At 41.1% G+C, this 24,508-nt stretch overlaps 1 protein-coding gene across 5 annotated transcripts in view; it reads left to right on the forward strand.

The window, feature by feature from the left end:
- DEUP1 (deuterosome assembly protein 1) overlaps positions 1 to 24,508 on the forward strand; it is a 94,521-nt gene that overhangs the window by 20,216 nt on the left and 49,797 nt on the right. For 3 of the 5 annotated variants that reach the window (XM_073337025.2, XM_073336994.2, XM_073337035.2), the window contains exons 3-7: positions 11,570 to 11,653; positions 11,839 to 12,010; positions 13,331 to 13,426; positions 19,819 to 19,953; positions 21,931 to 22,044. In XM_073337025.2, the coding sequence (XP_073193126.1) occupies positions 11,570 to 11,653; positions 11,839 to 12,010; positions 13,331 to 13,426; positions 19,819 to 19,953; positions 21,931 to 22,044 (601 nt within the window). The remainder of the gene's footprint in view (positions 1 to 11,569; positions 11,654 to 11,838; positions 12,011 to 13,330; positions 13,427 to 19,818; positions 19,954 to 21,930; positions 22,045 to 24,508) is intronic. The other 2 variants (XM_073337015.2, XM_073337004.2) reach the window with 2 other exon arrangements.

Here is a 24,508-nt window from a genome sequence, read left to right on the forward strand (position 1 = left end):
TGGCTGGGAACTGCTGCCAATTCGAGCTGCAGGGGCAGTGCCTGTGGACAGGGCAGCACTGTTTCTTGGAAATGCTTGAGGTAAGCCTGCTACCCTGCCCCCTCCCATGCCCCAATCCCCTGCCTCAGCCCTGATCCCCCTCCCGCCCTCCGAACCCCTAGGTCCCAGCCTGGAGAACCCTCCTGGACCCGCAACCCCTCATCCCCATCCCAGAGCCTGCACCCCCAGCCGGAGCCCTCCCACCCTCCGCCCCCCAATTTCATGAGCATTCATGGATCACCATAAAATTTCCATACCCAGATGTGGCCCTCGGGCCAAAAAGTTTGCCCACCTCTGCCATAGAACTTCCCCAAAATAATCCCAGAGCATATCTTTTTGAAAAATATCCAATCTTGATTTAAAAATTTGTCAGTGATGGAGAATCCACCATGACTCTTGGTAAATTGTTCCAAGGGTTAATCATGCTCACTGTAAAAAATGTACACCTTATTTTCAGTCTGAATTTGTTTAGCTTCAACTCCCAGCCATGGGATCCTGTATACCTTTCTCTACTAGATTGAAGAGCCCATTAGTAAATATTTGTCCCCATGTGTCACGGTTCCTCCCCCACTCTGAACTCTAGGGTACAGATGTGGGGACCTGCATGAAAAACCTCCTAAGCTTATCTTTACCAGCTTAGGTCAAAACTTCCCCAAGGTACAAAATATTACACCTTGGACTGGCCGCTACCACCACCAAACTAATACTGGTTACTGGGGAAGAGCTGTTTGGACGCGTCCTTCCCCCCAAAATACTTCCCAAAACCTTGCACCCCACTTCCTGGACAAGGTTTGGTAAAAAGCCTCACCAATTTGCCTAGGTGACTACAGACCCAGACCCTTGGATCTTAAGAATAATGAACAATCCTCCCAACACTTGCACCCCCCCTTTCCTGGGAAATGTTGGATAAAAAGCCTCACCAATTTGCATAGGTGACCACAGACCCAAACCCTTGGATCTGAGAACAATGAAAAAGCATTCAGTGTTTTACAAGAAGACTTTTAATAAAAAATAGAAGTAATTAGAAATAAAGAAATCCCCCCTGTAAAATCAGGATGGTAGATATCTTACAGGGTAATTAGATTCAAAAACATAGAGAACCCCTCTAGGCAAAACCTTAAGTTACAAAAAAGATACACAGACAGAAATAGTTATTCTATTCAGCACAATTCTTTTCTCAGCCATTTAAAGAAATCATAATCTAACACATACCTAGCTAGATTACTTACTAAAAGTTCTAAGACTCCATTCCTGTTCTGTCCCTGGCCAAGACGACTACAGACAGACACAGACCCTTTGTTTCTCTCCCTCCTCCCAGCTTTTGAAAGTATCTTGTCTCCTCATTGGTCATTTTGGTCAGGTGCCAGCGAGGTTACCTTTAGCTTCTTAACCCTTTACAGGTGAGAGGAGCTTTCCCCTGGCCAGGAGGGATTTCAAAGGGGTTTACCCTTCCCTTTATATTTATGACACGCCCCCCAAATCTCAGCTAGGGTGAAACACTGGCTGGGATTTCTTCCTGGAGCTCTAGGAAAACAGAGTTAATAAGACACATGCATCTCTAAATATACTACCAAGTACATAAAGACTAACAATATTTTCCACATCTCAAGGACGATTTTAACCAGTTGATTCTGGGAAACTTTCACGGGAGAGTGCATCAGCCACTTTGTTAGAAGCTCCTGAGATGTGTTGGATGTCGAAATCAAAATCTTGGAGAGCTAAACTCCACCGAAGAAGTTTTTTGTTAGTTTCTTTGACGGTGTGAAGCCACTTTAGTGCAGCATGGTCGGTTTGCAGGTGGAAACGCCGTCCCCAAACATATGGGCGTAGCTTTTCCAGAGCGTAGACAATGGCATAACATTCTTTTTCAGTGACTGACCAGTTGCTTTCCCTCTCAGACAGTTTTTTGCTGAGAAACACTACAGGGTGGAATTCTTGATCAGGTCCTTTCTGTATTAAAACTGCTCCCACACCACGCTCGGATGCATCTGTGGTTACTAGGAATGGTTTGTCAAAGTCTGGGGCCCTTAGTACAGGGTCAGACATGAGTGTCGCTTTAAGCTTGTTAAAGGCCTTCTGACACTTTCCGGTCCACTGAACAGCATTTGGCTGTTTCTTTTTGGTTAGGTCTGTCAGTGGGGCAGCGATTTGGCTGTAGTGCGGTACAAATCGTCTGTAATAACCGGCCAAGCCTAAGAAGGATTGAACCTGTTTCTTTGACTTTGGGACAGGCCACTTTTGGATAGCATCCACTTTGGCCTGTAGGGGGCTGATAGTTCCTTGACCCACCTGGTGTCCAAGGTAAGTCACTCTGTTTAGGACTATTTGACACTTCTTAGCCTTAACAGTTAGTCCTGCCTCCCTTATGCGCTCAAGGACTTTTTGTAGATGTTCCAGGTGGTCTGCCCAGGAATCCGAAAATATGGCCACATCGTCAAGGTAGGAGACTGCATATTCTCCTAATCCCGCTAGGAGACCATCTACAAGTCTTTGGAAAGTGGCGGGTGCATTTCGCAGCCCGAAAGGGAGTACATTAAATTCATACAGCCCGAGATGTGTGATGAAGGCTGACCTTTCCTTGACTGATTCATCTAGCGGTACCTGCCAGTACCCCTTGGTTAAGTCCAAGGTAGAGATGAACTGGGCCCGTCCCAGTTCCTCTAATAGTTCATCAGTGCGTGGCATTGGATAGTTGTCTGGGCGAGTTACAGCATTTAGCTTACGGGTAGTCCACGCAAAAACGTATTTCCCCATCTGGTTTGGGAACTAGAACCACTGGAGATGCCCATGCACTTTCAGAGGGGCGGATTACACCCATCTGTAACATATCCTGGATCTCCCGTTCTATAGCAGTTTTAGCTTGAGGAGACACCCGGTAAGGGTGGACCCTAATTGGGTGAGCATTACCTGTGTCAATGGAGTGGTATGCCCGTTCAGTCAGTCCTGGGGTGGCTGAGAACGTTGGCGCGTAGCTAGTGCACAGCTCCTGGATCTGCTGTCGCTGCATACGCCCAAGGGTCATGGAGAGGTTCACCTCTTCCACACCACCAGCACATTTCCCTTCGTAATAGACACCTTCAGGCCACTCAGCGTCGTCTCCTCCCTGGGCTGTAAACTGACAAACCTTTAATTCTCTGGAATAAAAGGGCTTTAGAGAATTAATATGATACACCTTAGGCTTTCGGTTGGAGGTGGGGAATGCTATGAGATAATTAACAGCTCCCAGGCGCTCCTGGACCACGAATGGCCCTTCCCACGATGCTTCCATTTTATGGGCCTGGAGCGCCTTTAAGACCATGACCTGGTCTCCTACTTTGAAGGAACGCTCTCTGGCATGTTTATCATACCAGGCTTTTTGCTCTTTTTGAGCATCCTGTAAGTTTTCTCTAGCAAGGGCTAAAGAGGTTCGGAGGGTGTTTTGTAGGTTGGTTACAAAGTCCAGAATGTTAGTTCCTGGAGAAGGTGTAAATCCCTCCCATTGCTGCTTCACCAACTGCAATGGCCCCTTAACCTCACAGCCATATACAAGTTCAAATGGGGAAAACCCTAAACTGGGATGTGGTACAGCTCTGTAGGCAAAGAGCAACTGCTGCAATACTAGGTCCCAATCATTGGAGTGCTCATTTACGAATTTACGTATCATGGCCCCCAAAGTTCCATTAAACTTCTCCACCATGCCATTTGTTTGATGATGGTAAGGAGTGGCAACCAAGTGATTTACCCCATGAGCTTCCCAAAGGTTTTTCATAGTTCCTGCCAGGAAATTAGTCCCTGCATCTGTGAGGATGTCGGAGGGCCAACCTACCCTGGCAAAAATGTCTGCTAGTGCCTGGCACACACTTTTAGCCCTGGTGTTGCTTAGAGCTACTGCTTCCGGCCATCGGGTGGCAAAATCCATGAAAGTCAGTATGTACTGCTTTCCTCTGGGTGTCTTTTTCGGAAAAGGACCCAGAATATCCACAGCTACTCGCTGAAATGGAACTTCAATGATGGGGAGTGGCTGGAGAGGAGCTTTGACCTGGTCTTGGGGTTTTCCCACTCTTTGGCACACCTCACAAGACTGGACATAGGTAGAAACATCCTTGCCCATTCCCTCCCAGTGGAATGACCCCCCCAAACGGTCTTTGGTCCTGTTCACCCCAGCATGGCCACTAGGGTGATCATGGGCTAAGCTCAAGAGCTTGGCCCGGTATTTAGTTGGAACTACCAACTGTCTCTGAGGATGCCAGTCTTCCTGGTGTCCACCAGAAAGAGTTTCCTTGTATAAAAGTCCTCTTTCTACAACAAACCTGGATCGATTAGAAGAGCTGAGAGGCGGTGGGTTGCTCCGTGCCGCCGTCCAAGCTCTCTGGAGGCTTTCATCTGCTTCCTGTTCGGTCTGGAACTGTTCCCTTGATGCTGGAGACATCAGTTCCTCATGGGATTGTGGACCTAGGCTTGGTCCCTCTGGAAGCGATATAGGGGATGGAGCTGTTTCTGTTGACTGTGAACCGCTCTCCGCTGGTGCACTATGTTGGGATTCAGGCTCCGGCTGAGCCTCTTGTGTAGGGTTATCGGCTGCTGCCAGTTCAGGTTCAGTGGGGCCCTCTGGCGTTGAGGTTGCAAGTACTGTACTCCGTGCTGGCACGGGGTCTGGTGTTGGTTGTTTGGCTGGTTCCGGTTCTGGGACTGGTTCCGTCTGGGTCTCTGGGACTGGATCCATTACTGCTGTTGCAGACATTGGCCTGGGGTCCGGGTCCATCACCTCTGACTGGGTCCTGATAAAAGTTTCCGGAACAGAGCTAGGCCTCACGGCTTGTTTAGCCTGGCTGCGGGTGACCATTCCCACCCTCTTGGCCTGCTTCACATGATTGGCCAAGTCTTCCCCCAACAGCATGGGGATGGGATAATCATCATAGACTGCAAAAGTCCACATTCCTGACCAGCCCTTGTACTGGACAGGCAACTTGGCTGTAGGCAAATTGAAAGAGTTGGACTTGAAGGGTTGAATCGTCACTTGGATCTCTGGGTTGATTAAATTGGGGTCCACTAAGGAAGCATGGATAGCTGACACTTGTGCTCCGGTGTCCCTCCACGCGGTGACCTTCTTCCCGCCCACACTCACAGTTTCCCTCCGCTCCAAGGGTATCTGGGAGGTATCTGGGCCTGTGGACCTCTGGTGTGATTCCGGTGCAATGAACTGTAATCTGTTGGGGTTCTTGGGGCAGTTGGCCTTTACATGCCCCAGCTCGTTACATTTAAAACATCGTCCAGCTGACGGGTCACCGGGGCGAGGTGGGTTGCTGGAGAACGGGGTGGTGGGACGATAAGGGGTCTGGAGGGTTCTTTGGGAGGTAGGTGGGGCTTTGGGCGGCCCCCGGTAATAGGGTGTGGTCTGGGGTGGTCCCTTCTGGTCTCCGCTCCAACTGCGACCAGTTTTCTTCTTCTCTGCCACCTCCACCCATCTGGCTCCAATCTCTCCTGCCTCGATTACAGTTTTGGGTTTCCCATCTAGGATGTATCTTTCTATTTCCTCAGGAACACCCTCTAAGAATTGTTCCATTTGCATTAGGAAGGGCAAATTTACTGGAGATTCAACACTTGCTCCTGATATCCAGGCATCCCAATGTTTCACAATGTGGTAGGCATGTCGGGTAAATGACATGTCTGGTTTCCACCTTAGGGCTCGGAACCTCCGACGAGACTGCTCGGGTGTTATCCCCATTCTGACTCTCGCCTTGGATTTAAACAGTTCATACTTGTTCATATGTTCTTTAGGCATTTCAGCTGCCACCTCAGCTAAGGGTCCACTGAGCTGCGGCCTCAGCTCTACCATGTATTGGTCAGTAGAGATGTTGTACCCAAGGCAGGCCCTTTCGAAGTTTTCTAAGAAGGCCTCAGTATCATCACCTGCCTTGTAGGTGGGGAACTTTCTGGGATGGGAAGTGGTACCTGGAGAAGGATTGCTAGGGTTTGTTGGTATATTCTGCTGGGCCTTTATCCTCTCCATCTCCTCCACATGCTTCCTTGCCTCCATTTCCCTCTTGTGGGCAGCCTCCTGTACCTCCTTCTCCAGCCGCATGAGTTCTATCTGTCTTTCATGTTCCCTTTGTTTTTCCTCAGCCTGAAATTTGGCTAATTCCAGCTGTAGTCGAGCCGAGGATTTGGCCATTCTAACCTCTCTGTTTTTAACTAACTTTACACCTGAGGTTTAGAAATAAACAAACAAAACTTGGCAGTAAAATTTTGCTGTGCTGGAATAGAATACCTATTCTCTGATAGTGATTGTCAGCCTACAGAAAAAGACAATTCCCTTGTCTCTGCTCTGGGCCCAAATTAAAGCAAAAAACCTCCAACTACTTGGAAACCTGCTTACCCAGCCCAAAGAAAAAAAAATTTCTTTTCAAACCTGTGCTCCTTGTAAAACAAAAAAAAAATCAAAATCCTAAAAAAAAACCCTGCCACTTTTGTCTCCAGGCAAATGGGTAGAGCACACACCCCCTATTTACTTTTAGGAAGAAAAGAAAAAAAAAAACCTCTGGGTTGGAAGACTGTGAATTTCCCTGCAGGAGTTAAGTACCCTGCCTCCAGGCAAAGAAAACCTGCAATTCACAAGATAATCCCCTTTTGTCTCTGCTTGGCCACAAAGCAGAGAGAAACCAAGCTGCTTTCAGTTTCAAAGCTGCCTTCTGGACTTCCTAAAAATTCCTTTTTAAAATCTGTATTTCTAGTTCAAAAAATCTCAACTGGATCTCAAAATGATTTCAGGTTAATCCCACCACTGTGCCACCATGTCACGGTTCCTCCCCCACTCTGAACTCTAGGGTACAGATGTGGGGACCTGCATGAAAAACCTCCTAAGCTTATCTTTACCAGCTTAGGTCAAAACTTCCCCAAGGTACAAAATATTACACCTTGGACTGGCCGCTACCACCACCAAACTAATACTGGTTACTGGGGAAGAGCTGTTTGGACGCGTCCTTCCCCCCAAAATACTTCCCAAAACCTTGCACCCCACTTCCTGGACAAGGTTTGGTAAAAAGCCTCACCAATTTGCCTAGGTGACTACAGACCCAGACCCTTGGATCTTAAGAATAATGAACAATCCTCCCAACACTTGCACCCCCCCTTTCCTGGGAAATGTTGGATAAAAAGCCTCACCAATTTGCATAGGTGACCACAGACCCAAACCCTTGGATCTGAGAACAATGAAAAAGCATTCAGTGTTTTACAAGAAGACTTTTAATAAAAAATAGAAGTAATTAGAAATAAAGAAATCCCCCCTGTAAAATCAGGATGGTAGATATCTTACAGGGTAATTAGATTCAAAAACATAGAGAACCCCTCTAGGCAAAACCTTAAGTTACAAAAAAGATACACAGACAGAAATAGTTATTCTATTCAGCACAATTCTTTTCTCAGCCCTTTAAAGAAATCATAATCTAACACATACCTAGCTAGATTACTTACTAAAAGTTCTAAGACTCCATTCCTGTTCTGTCCCTGGCCAAGACGACTACAGACAGACACAGACCCTTTGTTTCTCTCCCTCCTCCCAGCTTTTGAAAGTATCTTGTCTCCTCATTGGTCATTTTGGTCAGGTGCCAGCGAGGTTACCTTTAGCTTCTTAACCCTTTACAGGTGAGAGGAGCTTTCCCCTGGCCAGGAGGGATTTCAAAGGGGTTTACCCTTCCCTTTATATTTATGACACCATGTAATTACTTATAGACTGTAATCAAGTCACCCCTTAACCTTCTCTTTTTAAACTACATAGATTAAATCTATCCCTATAAGGCAGGTTTTCTAATCCTTTAATACTTCTTTTGGCTATTCTCTGAACCCTCTCCAGTTTTTCAACATCTTTCTTTAATTGTGGTCACACTACTCCCAGCAGCAGTTGCAGCAGTTGGGGGTGGAGAGGGAAATAGTTTTACTTTGTGTAATGACCCATCCACTCCCAGTCTCTATTCAAGCCTAAGTTAATTGTATCCAATTTGCAAATTAATTCCAATTCAGCAGTCTCACGAAAGCTTATGCTCAAATAAATTTGTTAGTCTCTAAGGTGCCACAAGTACTCCTTTTCTTTTGTGAATACAGACTATAAAAAAAAACCACGGCTGCTACTCTGAAACCTGTCATATTACATAGATGCTTAAATATGGGGTTTGCAGTAGAAGCCACAAAAGACAGGATGAAAACCCTAGAAGGCACAACACCCCAAGAAGTATATGAGATGCGACAAACAGTAAAGGAGAACAGGTGGCCAGGATATCATACCCATATTGAAATGCATTTACTTTTGGAAAAAGCATGCGCGACTAAAGGAGCAGTGCCCTGAGCTAGGGCAGCATTGCATATGGCAATTTGAGCCATTTTGTCAGTGTATGCAAGAGCAGAGGAAGGTTTCAAAGATTCAGTCAGATTTGTACAAAAGGGAGGTAGACAGCAGTGATGACATCATGACTCTCTCCTTGAGTCCAAGAGCATATCAGGTTCAGGCTGTTTGGGACACTAAGGAAACAAAGGACAACACCAACCTCTGTGCATGCAACTCTGTTAATAGTGAATGCCCTCTGCAATTTCAGCTGGATAGTGGGGCTTCCTGCAGTGTGATTCCTCAGTGTGAACTGGATTCAGACACACTCATTACAAAGGGAAGGCACAGTCTGCTAACGTACAGTGGGAGCATAATGTAGTCTATAGGAATATGGACCTCATAGTAACAAACCTGAAAAATAACAGATGGTATCAACTGTAGTTTACTTTGTGGCCCCTAGTTCTTATATTATGGGAACAAGTAAATAACTTTTCCTTATTCACTTTTCTCCACACCAGTCATGATTTTATAAACCTCTATCGTATCCCCCCTTAGTCTCCTCTTTTCCAAGCTGAAAAGTCCTAGCCTCTTTAATCTCTCTTTATATGGGACCTGTTCCAAACCCCTCATTTTAGTTGCCCTTTTCTGAACCTTTTCTAATGCCAGTATATCTTTTTTGAGATGAGGGGACCACATCTGTATGCAGTATTCAAGATGTGGGCGTACCATGGATTTATATAAGGACAATAAGATATTCTCCGTCTTATTCTCTATCCCTTTTAAATGATTCCTAACATCCTGTTTGCTTTTTTGACTGCTACTGCACACTGCGTGGACGTCTTCAGAGAAATATCCACGGTGACTCCAAGATCTTTCTCCTGATTAGTTGTAGCTAAATTAGTCCCCATCATATTGTATGTATAGTTGGTGTTATTTTTTCCAATGAGCATTACTTTACATTTGTCCACATTACATTTCATTTGCCATTTTGTTGCCCAATCACTTAGTTTTGTGAGATCTTTTTGAAGTTCTTCACAGTCTGCTTTGGTCTTAACTATCTTGAGCAGTTTAGTATCATCTGCAAACTTTGCCACCTCACTGTTTACCCCTTCTCTTTATTGAAAATGTTTAAATAAATTTTAAAAATGAGATGATATCCTGACTTATTTGTAACTGAGAAGGCAACAAATTCTGAGTTTCTGATTACACTTCCTCTTACTGCCTTTAATATCCAGTTCAGGGATGTAAATACAGGGCTAGTTAGTCTCTGTTCAGATCTCTCGACATAGCCTTCCTGCTTATGAAGAGTCATGACCTGGAAGTAACATTGTAAAAATGTCATTCATCAGTGTCAAAGGAGTCCTGTTGAAAAGGATGAATTTCAAACTTAACTTCAAAGGTTCGGAAACCTTACTACTTTGTGTTTGAAGATATTGTACAAATCTGCTTTTAGGAACAGCACAAGTACAATGGAAAAAGGTTTCTTCATCTCCTGAAGAGGACATTTTCTCATGAGTAGGCTTTTTTCTCTTTTTAGTGAAAGTAAAACTGCTGATTTAATAGGAGATGCTTTGTTGCTTGAGCTCTTTTACCATTCAGGCTGGGAAAGTCACATAACTAGCAATCTTATTAACTAGACTTAGTTTTAACAACCTTTTAGCCCTCACATTAGTCAGCCAACTGGTCACAAAGACCTCTAAAATACTTTTGTTGTTTTGGTCACATTCTGGAAGTTATTTCTGTACTAGGACTGCAGGATCTGAATGATTGCTTCAGTTTGATAGTGGGAAAACAATGGATATGTCTACACCAGAGCAGCAGGTATAATTTCCAGCTGTGATCAGGCTAGCACCCACCCTACAAATAGCAGTGTCACTGCAGCGGTGCAAGTGGCAGGATGGTCTAGCTGCTTGAGTATGTATCTGTGTTTCAGATGGGATCGTACTCAGGTGGCTAGCCCATCTTGCTGCTCACATCACCAGGGCTACATTTCTATTTTCAGCACACTACCTCAATCAGAGCTAGAGCAGGTATGTATATCCACGCTGGAAACTACACCACCAGCTCCTGCGTAGACATACCCAGTGTCTGTCACTTTCTACTGCACTATGTGAAGAGCACAGTCTGTACACTACTCAGAGATGCTAATCACATCAATGAAAAATTAACCTGCTTGAAGCAAGGTGTTTTTTAAACTTATCTAAGTGTCTGATATTGTAATAAAAAATAATGATGTTAATATATCAAGCTTTTCTAATTAAAATGTTTGTATATTAAAATAGTTAATCTGTTTCTGAAAATATCAGTTCACTTATATGTGATAGAGTTAACTGTTTTCTCTTGAATAATTAGAATAACCACCTTTTCTTTTGGGTAGGGATATCTGTGCTTACTATGTGCAATCTTTCTAAATACTCAGCTAATGTAAGTCTTGCCCTGTAGGATTTTCAGGATAGGTTTTGTTTAAATGCCCAAATTAATAGAAGGGTTCAGTCAAAATATTCCCTACAGCTGGCTTATCAAGCTTGACCATGCTGATTTTTCAGTTGCTCTCTTTTGGTAAGGCTGGACTCACAACAATATTACTGTAGTTTTACACTGGAGTAAATCCACAGAAATGAAGTTACACCAGTGTAAAACTGGAGTAATGCAGCAGTGAATCACGTTCATAGTTAAAGAAGAAGACATAGCTTTTCAATGTGAGAGGGTGAACGGAGAAGAAATATCATATGACAGATGCTGGTCTTCCTGTTTATCCTTCACTTTGGAAGGCACCCACATACCACAGTAATGGGTATGGTCTAAACAATATAGAATAGAGGCAGAGGGATGGAAGCGCTATCTCACAGCCCTTCTTAGGGCTCCAGCAAATAAAGATTGGGAACCATTACATTAGCTATGGGTTGTATGACCAAATCCAGGTCTGGCAGGATGTAGTTTGCTACTCTCCACACTTGGGATTCTGAGAGATGGAACTTGGTGGAAATGAAAGTTTACTATTCAGCAAAGCATGTTATTTATATGACCTACTATCAGATCTGCAGGGGAAAATATCAGTTTGACAAAAAATAATGAACTCAAGCTGCTACTTCAACTATATATTGTTCATATGGCAGCACTATTGTGTGGCTACTATTGTTGCATTGATTCTTCCACAGTAGTCCACTGCCTGATCAAATAACATGGATGGTAGACTATAATCAGGAAGTATGATAAGGTATTTATACTTGATAGGAGGTCCAGAATACATGCTGGAACCGCCATGTGTAGGGGCTTTGAAAAAAACACTGTAGCCTCCAACCCTAACTTCAAGCTAAGGTAAGAATCATGAACTGGGATTCTGTCTACGTTGAAGACATCCTTTAGCTTTAAGGCTCCTCCCCTCCTGCCCCCACCCCCTAAAGACCTGATATTTTGATGAGAGTAAATAAATTACAGTAATCTGAATAAAATATTTTTCCTCTCTAAATCTATATTTTAAAAATTTGTGTTTATATTATTAGAGCTTCTCCATGTGAAGCTGAGCTTCAGGAATTAATCCACCAAATTGATATCATGGTAAACAACAAGAAACTGGAATGGGAAAGGAAGGTGCGAGCTTTAGAGGCAAGAATGGATGTCCGGGATCAAGAATTAGCAAATGCCCAAAGCAAGTTGGATCTGAAAGGTCAAGAAGTACGTACATGAATACCATCTCCTATAAAGAAAGCATTTAATTCTGGGAGTTAGTTAATAGCATACTTTATAAATATGCCTGTTAAGTGTATCACATCAGAATACAGAACAAATTCTTTAAAGATCAGTAATGATCTCTGATATTTTGTATTAAAATGTGTTTCTGCTCTGAAAAATTACTGTAAAAATGTCATTGAGTAGTCCAATGTTTAGTGTGTCTCAGTTATGTCCAGTTTAAATATGTCCACTGTTTACAAGTAAAAAGTTGATTTGTTGGTTTTTCTAAATGCCAGCCCAGCTAATTCAATCTGGGATTTTAAAGTCAAAATGGGTTCTTTCCTTCTTGTGTATCTTCATTAATGATAAAGGTTTTCCAGGCCAAATTAAGCCTTCATTTACACCTGGGCAACTCCATCATAATTATTATTTATATTGCAGTACCAGCTAGGATTACTGATCAAAGATTAGACATCCTTTCTGCTAGACACTGTACAGATGCACAGTCATATCTGCAGAGTGTACATTCATAGACAATAGTGCAATCCTAGTGTCTCCCAACAATTTGCATATGTGTAATTCAAGTTTAGTAAAGAAATTTGGACAAAAATCCATCTTGCGAACTCTTGGGTATGTTGGCTCTGCAGAGTTAATAAGCGTAAAAATTAGCAAAAAAGATATTTTTGTCACTAATGAAAGCAGGTGTGATTTTCTGTACACACATGAAAGACTATCTGTTTAGTAAGGTTCTATTTTACCTTCTTCACTATCCACAACTGCAACCCCTTCTGTCATTCAGACTTACCTACATTTTGTTGCCACAATGCTTGTGAGTTTGTTTCATTTTAGTGGGATGTTTGTTTGTTTTTAAGTAATGCATAAACATGTGCACATGTGAAGATAAAAATGTAAAGAGGTTCATTGTTGTCTTAAATGAGTGATGGGCACTGCTTATTTATGAGGCCAGTCCAGCAAAAGTTTCACACAGATGTGAGGTTCTGCTAGTTCTCAACTCAGCTACTCAGGTCAGCTGGTGGTCTAAGGAATTGCTCCTAAGACAAGATCTTTCATTAAGCAATTATATAATGTTATAATCAAATTATAATGCAAATATGCAATGGACTTTTTCGGTACAAAATGTCAAACTTAAGCAATTTAGTTTTGTGGTATCTAATTTTACTTTTTAATAACTTGTTAAAATAAGTACAATAAAAATATTTACCTTTGGTGCACCAGTCCTATTTACAATTTTGTCTATGTTAAATATTAGCCTCTTAGGAATTATTTGGAAAAAGTAAAACTGAATGTTTATTCTAAATGTAGGTAGGGATACTTCGACAGAAGTTAGACAGCTTGCAGAAGACTAAATATGAGATGGCTCAGGATTTCGAAGCTCAACTTCAAGCACTGAAGTCTCAAGTAAGGAAAAAGTCAGATTCAGTATTTTACAGTGGTTCAATATTTTCTGGTTAGTTTAGTAGATTTTGAATAGTTTTCTAAACTTACTTTATCACTTTATATTTCCATTTCTAATCATATCAGGTAATATTTCTTTAGAATTATTTAAAGACTTACTTTGTGTTGAGAATTTGGTTTGATAAATATGAAGTATTTTTGTACTCATTCAATTTGTGTTATCTACATTTAAAAATTTTATCCTTAACTATTTTCTAAAAAATGTTTCTAATGTATAATTTAATAGATGTGTCTTCAGGGATTTGTGAATGGTAATTTGTCACACTTTTTAACTTTGGGTGACCATATCCACTTTCATGGGTTCAATTATCATTTCTATAAGGAGAACTCTGAATCTACTTCTCCATACTGGACTTATTGTGACAATGTGATCAAAGGACATGGAGAGAGCCTCTGTCAGATGTAAGACCTGTGAACTATGGACTAGGTATCTTGAAGGGCTATAATCACCTAATCAGGGTTATGATCATTAGAAGCTGATGCACACAGGGAATCTTGATTTGAGATATGTCTGTATGTTGAAATGTTTTAGATTACTCTAGGTTGTCTTGTTTTTAAGTTAAGTTTATTTGTGTTATGAAGGCTACTGAAAAGCTCTGGAAACAGCTTTCAGATTCATAGCTCCAGCTATGAACAAATTGGTAGTATTCCATGAGAGGAGGTATAAAAACCAGAGGGAAGAGGCATCAGGTTGGATTCATTTTTGCTTTTTGATTATTTTGTTTGCTCCATATCTGTCCTTTTTCTCTGTTATTCTCTATTTTCCACTCTTAGCTATGAGTCTAATGGGTGTCAGGTTTACTGAACTTCAGTCCATAGTGTTTCTCAGATTTAACAACGTAGAGTAGACAGTCCTAGATTTGGTCTTTTCTTTCTTATCTGATGGTGTCTTCAATGTTTTCTGCTACTGGGAAAGGGAAAGAAACAAAGGCTTGGGCTATACTTAAAACCTATACCAGCATAGCTATGTCAGTCAGCGGTGTGAAAAGAGCCACACTCTAGTGACATAGCTTTGCTGATAAAACCTCCAGTGTAGATACAACTATGCCAACAGAAGAGTGCTTTTGTTGGCATAGATAATGTTATTTGGGGAGGTGGTGTTCTTACACCAGCAGAAAAACTCCTCCTGTCAGAGCGCATACTGCATCTACACGAGGGGCCTGTGCCTGCATAAGCTCTGTAATGTAGACATAGTTTGTTCAACAACCAGACCTCTTCACCAAATCAGCCTTCCAGTCAAACCTGAGATGGACCTCGAACTTGGCATGGCCAAGTAAAGAACTATAATTTTGACCTGATGGTGACAATATTCCTCACGTACATATCACGAGACCATAAAAAGGAGCATCTGTTCTTTTTTAAACTTTCATTTCCCTTCCTCAGTCTTCTCTTTTATCTGTGTTTGCCTATATTTGGTTGGAGAAATTGACTTGACAAACAAACAGCTTTGTAAATAAGCTGAGAATGTTTTGGTTGTCATCTAACTACCACTTTCAGTAATTTAAGAAAACAGTTATGAAACAAAAGCTGTTTTTGTAACTTACAGTGTTTCCCTGCATTGTAAATATAGATACAAGATTTACATCTTGGTGTGGTTACTGAGAAGTTAAGCATTAGACCATGAAAAAAAAAGAACTCTAGTTTTCCTTTGAATGATTCTGAACATATATATTCCACAGTATATAAGCCTAAGTCCAGTGCACTAGAGTCGGAGACTTTTGCCACCATTACCACCAAGTGACTTATACTGCCCTGCTTTTCTCATGCTCAAAGCCAATGGCATAAAAGGGGCATGGCCACCACATCTTTCTCAGGTCCTTCTTACCATCTGTAGCAAGAATTGGAGCTCCCCATTGCTCTTCAGCTTCAGTTAACCAGCCACTAGTCAGAGATTTCTCTAATTGTACAAGGTTCTGGTTATAGTTAGCCTTAATATAATTTAGTTTATTAGATAGAGTCCTTTCATTTAGGAATTTAGAAGGAACAAATCCCCAAGATTCAAACAATGTGCCACATGCTGGGCCGTGATTTTTGTTACAGATAGGCACAAAAGCTGCCTAATTTGCCTGGGTGAGAGGCATGTGAGGGACAAATGTCCTATCTGTACCCCCTTTCCAATGAGGATGAATAAACAGGGATTTCCACCTCAAAGTCCATCTTATAAAAGAAATAATGCTTTCCTCTGCAGTGCGTGACCCTGATCACAAGAGAACTAACAGCTCGGCCACAAGGAGCACCTTTCCAGCTGCCCCAGAGTCTAAGCCCAAGTCTGCTGAAAAATGCTGCTCTTCTTTTTCTCCGGTGGCCTCCGTAAAACTTTTTAAACTTTCTTCTTTATCTGAGAGGTGGTTGAAGTTTCACTCTTCACCCCACATGAGTCCTCCAGTGCCACATCAAGGTCAGGTCACAAATACTGACACTTACCAGCACTGTCAACTCTGTTTCCACTGGTGCCATTGAGCTTGCGGTCTTCACTGTTATCAAAAACATATTTGTTTCCAGCACTGTTGGGTCCAGTACCCCCAGTACCTGCAGCAGAACACTTGCCTCTTACCTTTCTTTACAGTCTCCACCAGGTCGGTGCCACCAGCATCATTTACAGTCACATATTCCTCATTTCCACTGGCTTCTTCATCACAACCCTCAACGAAGGCACTGTCAGCACCACTGAGACTGACCTATTCTTTTGTCTTCCGGCCATTTTGCCTGCTTCCACCAGCTCCGTCATATACATCCTCTATGTCAGTACCTTTAGGACAGCACCAGGTTTTGCTGGTATTGAGACTTCCACGAATGCCAAGTGGAACGCTCATCCATTCACTAAGGAGAGTTATACCTTCTCTTCAAATTTGGACCATGATAGACCTGTATTTCTTCCACAGTCTTTCAGGTCTCCTTTTAGTTCACACTCTAGTCATGCCAGAATCAAGGGGCAAGATTGGCATTTTTACAAGGAAGTCCTTGTATTATGCCCATCACCTTCATAGGCAGTTCAAAGAGTGGAATCCCCCCTTGGCTTTATTGCGCATCTTGGACTGCCCCAAGAGTGTCTAGACCACTGCTGGAGTCTCAGTGTAGGAGATGATTGCATTCTTCCTTTTTGGAAACTTCAAGGCAGGATCCTCCTACCATCCCTCAGTCCCCTTCTTTGCTGAAGCCCACAGAAAAAGGTGCAAGAGAAGAACACCTAGATGTTCCCATCACCATACTTCATCTTCTTCCATGCATAATGCCATCACCCCGCAGTTGACATCACCCCCTTCCCCACCCTACTCCCAATGGAGGGCTATAAAGTGTTTCAGGACCTCATGGCCACATCTCTAGGATTGCAGGCAGAGCTTGTGCAAGACCACCTACACAAGTTTTTTGATATCTTATAAACACCTACCACAAAATGGGTTGCCCATCCCATTAATGAAGCCTTTCTGGAACCTGCGAAGAACCTCTGGAAGTTGCTGGCCTCTGTCCTGCCTATACCTAAACACGTGGACAAGTGTTATCAGGTTCCCCAGCAGTAATTTGATTATTTCTTCACCCACTCTGTCCTAGAATCCCTTGTGGTTATGGTAGCCAATGAGTGTTCAAAGCAGTCTCATCCTAGGGCCACTTTAAATCCAATCTTTTAAACTTATCCTCTGTAGTGCCTTTCTGGCACTATCAATCGGCCTATATCACTATGCTCCTTCAGATGAGGATGTTGAATTATCAGGCACTGTGGTTGAAATATACCTTTATTAATTGGTGAGCAGTTTCCAATTGGGGGACAAAATTGCCTGAAGAATACAAAAAACAGTTCTTGGCCATGATCTCTGAAGGACATGTCACTGCCTGAACATCACTCCAAGTGGCCATCAGTGTGGCCAGCGCTACCTCGTTATGTACAGTGGATTGTATATGTGCACAATCACGTAGGAGGAAGAACAGTTATTTACCTGAACAGTAACTTTTGTTCTTCAAGATGTATTGTGCACATATACATTCTTCAACCCTTCTGCCTTCCCCACTATTCTGGATATTAGATAGGCAGTGGTGTAAAGGAACAGAGAGGGAAGCTGCAGTCACACCCCTTTTATGCCATCACTCTGAGCACGAGGAGAGCAAATGCTGCCTGGTGATTATGCTGGCAGAAGTCTTTGGCTCCAGTGCACTGAGCGCACTTACACTATGTGTGTGCACGACACATCTCGAACAATAGTTACTGTACCAGTAAGTAATTGGGTTTTTTAGCACTAGTTGTGGGGTGGATTTTGGTACAATTAAATAATCCATAAATGACATCAGATCTAAATCCTCCCTTACATTGTCACGTTTCCTGTTATCGCTGTCATATCTTGGATGGCTTGCCATCATCTCAAGTTAAACATGATCTAACTTTTTCTCCAAATGCTCTCCACTGCCATCATTTTCTGTTTCTGCTAACAACTTCACCATCCTCTCTGTTACTGAGACTCTGTCACAACTTGGCAGTCATAGATTCATAGATTCCAAGGCCAGAGGGGACCATTGTGTAGTATGACCTCCTATATAAAATAGGCCATAGAACTTCCTCATAATAATAAATAAGAAATACTAATAATTAATGAATAATGAATAATTAATGTAATCTTTCATGATAGTTCTGCCCTTGAGTGTATTTCTTTCTTCTGCACATCCAGGCCATGAGCAAATCCTACCTGTTCCCTTCATAATATTTTTAAAAAATCTAAAAAAAATCTGACCATTCCTATCCATCTTAACAACAGTCAAATTAATTTCTTTCTCTCTGGTCTTGGGTCTTAGCTTGCCAAGATTGTCTTTATTATCCAGCACTCAGACCATTTCAACCCCTTTTTGAATCTTCTCACTGATTTCTTTTTGCTCTACATGTATGAAGTGCAAACTTCTTGTTCTGGCTTGCAAAGCCATACATCTCCTGGCTTCAGTTGCCACCTGCCCCTTTTGCTTTCTGCAACTTCCTTTGTTCTGCCAGACATGCCATACTTGATGCCCCGTTCATTACATTTTCCTTCTTTTGCTTCTTTGCCTTCTTTCATGCATCTCTTTACATGGAACATCCTTCAAATTCTGATTCACTAAGCTACCACTCACTCTTTCCTCATTCAGATCCCACCTAAAAGCGCAATTCTGTCCTGAAGAAGATGAGTATAAAGCCTCCCTACCCCAGATGTATCAGTTTATATACATGGCTAAAATAAGTAACCACATGATCTGATTAGTGTAATCCTTTTCTGACCTCATTTTGTTCCCCTCCCCTCCTCTGTTTACTATCCTCTCTTGTGTGTCATACCTAAACCTATAATGTGAATTCTTCAGGGCTGAGACATGACTTTTATTCTGCATGGGGCCTAGCATACTTCTGAGTGCTGAAAAATAATCTATCATAATAATATAGGGTGTTAATCCTGAGGCCCTGCGAATTAAGATTAACATTAACTCAGGGCTAAAATTCACTGAATGTAAACACAAAACTCTGGTGGCTGAGGGGCTGGCAGCTACTACACTTCCAGATTATTTGGAGAAGTGTCCTTGGTAAAAATTGTAAAATATTGGCAAATATGGTGATAATGGCCATTTTAAGTATGGCCCAGTTACTTCCACCTCAACCCCTCCGAGAATCCTCCTGCTACTGCCTGATTCCCTCCCTCTATTCTGTCACCTCTATTCTGTCACCAATGTCTTCTGCTGCTTAGCTTACCTTCTTCCATCTTGTACCCAGCACCTGAGTTGTTCTTTGTCCTCCTGTTTGCTATCTCCCTATTCTTTCCATGGCTCCAGAGCCATCCCTTCATTATAGGTATCAGTAATGCAGAGTTATATTTGGTATTATTTGGTACCTGATGATCCCAAGGTAATGGGACCAATATATCAACAGTTTTAACATTTAAATGCTTAATTTTAACACCTTAAACTGCTAAAGGTCTTCATGAATAAGTGAATATAAACCAGTTAATCCTTTATTCTGGTTACTGAAGTACTTTTAAAAATTGTCAACACAAGATGGCACTAAACAAATGTAAAACAATTCATATAAATACAGTACAAGAATTTACTTTACATGGTTAAAAATAAAAGTGCCATACAAAATTTCAATAAAAAAAAAACAACTGTGAAGTAAATCTGTGTTTAACTGGGCAGTTAATAAACACTCAGGGTTATATGAAAGCTTAGTCTTGTTCATCTTTAATAATTTAGTTTTAGTAACTGGTGCTTTGTTACAGAGATTCACTAATTAGAATGTTTAAACTTCACTGTATTTACCAATTATGACTTAAATAAAAGATTATCTGAGATAGAAGACACATATTCTTAATATTCATATCTCCTTTAATTTTTAGTTTTGTAAATTGACACAAAGCTATGAAAAACTACAGTTACACCAGATAAAACAAGATAGGGTTCACAGTAAAGAAATATGTGCAGAAAATCTGGAAACTCCATTTGAACTGAGCAATTTAAACCAGAAATTGGAAGTAAGTATGTTTTGCTATTATAGTAGACCTAGTTCATCTTCAGGATTCATACTTGGTTTACAGTTTCAGGCTGTAAATCACATAAGCATGTACAGTGTTCTGAATAAAATATGGAAAGAGCCGTGTGTTGACAGTGTTTTCTGTTCTTCAGAGGCATTAATTTTATTAACGCTGTTTATAGCCCTGTTAATATAGATCAGCCAGCTCATAAATTTAAATTTGAAATAAACAATTACTCTGTCCCTGATCTATGAAAGACGTATTATTCAATAAGGCAATGGTTCAGGAAAATTTTTGCATTCAGGGGGATGTTCTAGGCTTTTCATGTTATGGTCATTATTAATTAGTTGTAATAGATTTCAAGACTAGAAGGGACCAATCTGATTATCTAGTCTGACTTCTTGCATAACACAGCGCATAGGATTAACTCCTCCCACCACAGAGGATTGTTCCTGCCTGATAGGGCACATTACCAGCCCTCCAGTAGAAGTGTGGCTATCTCTTCCACATGGCAAAGCCCACACTATTATAAAATCTGTCACTTGGAGCCCACCAGAGTGGCTAACAGTTGTTACTACAAGAGTAATGCATGGTTTATGCATCTACCTAGGGCTAAATATATATCTTTCATGACACTCTCACAACCTGCTAATCTGAGAATGACCTTATCCAAGGTTTGAACATGAATATAATGCAACACAGTGTTACCAGTTAGTAAATTATGCAGTATAAAAAATGAATGCTTGGAATGTGTTCAGCAGAGTCTAGTTTTAAGAAAATAATTACTGTATTGAAAATCTACTCAAGCTCAGCAATACTTTACTAGTGCCTTGAACCTGTAGTCCTCACTTTGTAGTCAGATGAATATGCATTGTATCTGATGTTGTGAAGAAATAAAAGTTGTTTATATTTGCTTATATTTCAGAAACAGACAGTAGTAAAAGTATAGAAAAATTATGGATCAATCAGCTTCATAGGGCATAGATGCAGCAAAAATAATCTGATTGTTCAAAATTCATAAATTACACTGAGTTAAGAAAACTGCACAAATTCATCTAGGTCTCTGGACCCTACATTTCCATTTGGAAAAATGAAGTTTCTAGTCTGGGTTTTAAAGATATTTTAGGGTGTTTTTTTGTGTGGAAGTCAATGCATTGTTACTTTGATTCTTTAGCTGAAAAAGCAACAATCTACAATGGCTATGGAGTACTACTAATTATTTTATTAGGTATAATCTTCAAAGTCTAGTTATGAATATTTAAATTCTAAAACCTTTAAACAACTAACTAAAATACACTCAGCTCTGTTACAGAAATATGAAAATAACAGAAATTGCTAATCAGGTTTGGGTTTAAATTCTGTGGACTCAAGGCAGGAATTCCTCCTATCCCTTAAAAAATCTCAAAAAAAACATTACCAGAATGAGCGGCAAGAGAGGAAATGTTTCCTCCTTAGCTGCCCTCCCACATTCTTAAGAAAAAATATAAAAATTCCAGCACTGAAATTGTTCATCTGAACACCAAGAGCCTGACTTACTGCTGCATTATTCCTATTTTTACTCGTGTAACTCCATTGAAATCAAAAGAATTACACTGTATAAAACTGGAGTAACACAGTGGTGAATCGGGCCTCTAAGGTCTACAATAACTGAAGATATATGAAACTTAAAAAATGTTTCTAACATTTTACTTCAATTATTGTGCATGTTATTCCGCTTGCTCAGAATAACAGCTTTTTCAAGTGCTGGAATTTTCTCTTCTTGCAAGAAAATGAAAAACCTTTTTTTACATTTGCTGACTTATTTTCTTTCCACAGATTTGATTGTCCCTCATTATTAATAATAAATATATATTAATTACACAAGTGACTTTTCTTAAAGCTATAAAAAAATCTGAGTGTTCATTATGAAGAGTGCGCTAGTGCAACTTGGAGAAAAATGATTTCAAGGCTTAATGACCTTGTGTTGCTTTTTTTCAGGAATTTAAAGCAAAATCAAAAGAATGGGATCAGAAGGAGACACTATATCAAAACCATCTCATTTCTTTAGATGCGCAACGAAAATTATTGTCTGAGAAGTGTAATTTATTTCAGGTATAATTCCTGCCTTCCTGCTTTAGAAAAATATTAATTGAATCATGAGCTCAGCTAAAGAGCTGTTTTAATTAATGCTAAAATGTTTCTAAAACACTGTTTGCAGTGGTGTTGTAGCTGTGTTGGTCTCAGGGTATTACAGAAACAAGGTAGATAAGGTAATATATTTTACTGGACTAATTTCTTGGTGAAAAAGGTCCTGTATATGCCTATCACAACATAGTATATCTCATCCAGTGCACTAAGTGCCCGAATAACAACTATGTGGGTGAAATGAGATTATGTTCTCAAATTAACTCACACAGAAAAATGGTAAAAGACAAAAGCACCATATTGCCCCTGGGTGAACACTTTTCAGAAAACAATCACTCTGTATCTGACCTCTCAGTCCTCATCCTCAAAGGAATCTTTGTCACTTTAAAAAGATGAGCCTGGGATTTTAAATTCATAACTTTGATAGACACTAAAAATCATGGACTCAATAAAGACACTGGATATATGGCTCATTACAACAATCTATAACCCACTAGCCTTCTTTGTTCAATGACTGCAGAAATGTTAACTGCCCACTTTACCTTGAATGGTCTCTTACATGTTAACTCTTTATGCTAAACGATCTATTCCACCTTGTATTTAGCTGTGACCCTCTGAGTAACTTTTCCAGACCTAAAGAAGAGCTCTATGTAAGCTCAAAAGCTTGTCTCTATCACCAACAGAAGTTGGTCCAATAAAAGATATTACCTCACTCATCTTGTCTCTCTAAAACACTGCTAAATTTACCGTGACTCTAAAGAAGAATTAATGTGCACAAATTGCTGTAAATCCAGGAGAAACCTCTCTGAAACAACTAATACTTGATACTTGGAGTAGTTTTTATTTAAGTTTTTCTTGTACATTGTGAGTATGTACCAAGGTGAGTATTACAATATTTGGAATAGATAAATATGGGAAAATAATGTATACTCAGTTTTACTTTAAAAAATCATGATGCATAGAGGATCTTCTTCAGGTTCTTGTCTAGGTGGCATCTCTTCTATGCTATTTATTAATATACAGTTCATTAGGATGATCCGTACTGCAAGAAAACTTGCAATGTGAGTAGTGCAAACTATTAGTGTTCATTCAGTAATTGTCTATATTGATCCCCATTCATGAGAACAGTGCAGCCCCAGAATTCAAACTCAAAAATCTTCTAGAAAGTAATGTTTGATGTATCCGCTCATCCTTCTCTCCTTGCACTGATATCTGGGATTATAACGGTTGAAGTGGCTTGGCACACCTTCCAGTCGTCTTGACCACCAAAGGTTCAGCAAGGTGTCCTCTGTTCTCTCCTCATTGGCTTTGGGGGTTACTGTTTTGTTTATATAGTTACTTGGTCAGTCAATTTTTTATTTTTTTATTTACTTTAATCCTAGCACAAAGAGTAGATTTTTTGGAATCTTGATAGATTATACAACTATAAAAGCCTTCTTGCATAATGATAGGTTCCATGCCATGCAGGATATTGACTCCAGGCTATCAGTCTTGTGGAGAAGCCTGGCTGGGGCCAAGATCTGGGGTGGACTGTTCCCTCTCAGGGCTTTCCAGAGAGAAGGAAATAGTTTATATTTCTTTGCATTTATTTTGAACTTTGGGTACCCTGGGAGAGGTGGAACTGCTATGTGACCTAACTGGAGGGCTAAATCACCTGGAAGGTATTGGAAGCTGGATAGATCAGCTGAAGGCCCTGAGAGAAACAGAGGCAGAGTCACTGCTGCACCAGTCTATCCCATAAGAAGGCATGCTGGTATTGAATATGGCCATAGGCAGATAGATGCCTAAATACTTTGGTTGATCTAGCACTTTGTGTAACATGAGGATAAAACCTTGGGTCAGTTTATCTCAGTTTAGAAGGGTGTTAAGTCACCAAAAGATATCAGAACACACAAAATAGGGCCTAAGACAGTCTACAGCATGCCTTCTCACTGCCTCCATCAACGAAATATGCTACTTGTAGCTCTGTACACTTTTTTATGCAGCATTACTCTTTCAAGTGAGCTCTAGACCTGATGCCCAATTTGAAGGAGCAGTCCTACTGTCATTTTTCAGCTAATTCAGACCCATCTTCTGGATAATTACTGCTGCTTGTTAATCTTCCAGGAGTAGGGGTCCACATGGTCAATTCTTGAAACAGTGAAAGTGGTTACCATAGTAACTGATTTTCCAAGGTGACTGTGGATCCATAAACACTGCCCACCTTCCCTAACTTTCAGTTCAAGGATTCCTTAATTAGTAAAAGGGACTACAGGATGGTTGGAGGCCAATCCCATTATACCAGGGGTGGCCAATCTGTGGCTCCAGAGCACATACGGCTGTTCAGAAGTTAATATGCAGCTCCTTCTATAGGCATTGACTCCGGGGCTGGAGCTACAGGCGCCAACTTTCCACTGTGCTGGGGGGGGGGGCGGGTGTGTGCTCACTGCTT

This window comes from Lepidochelys kempii, chromosome 1, assembly GCF_965140285.1.
Source record: "Lepidochelys kempii isolate rLepKem1 chromosome 1, rLepKem1.hap1, whole genome shotgun sequence".
NCBI lineage: Eukaryota > Metazoa > Chordata > Testudines > Cheloniidae > Lepidochelys > Lepidochelys kempii.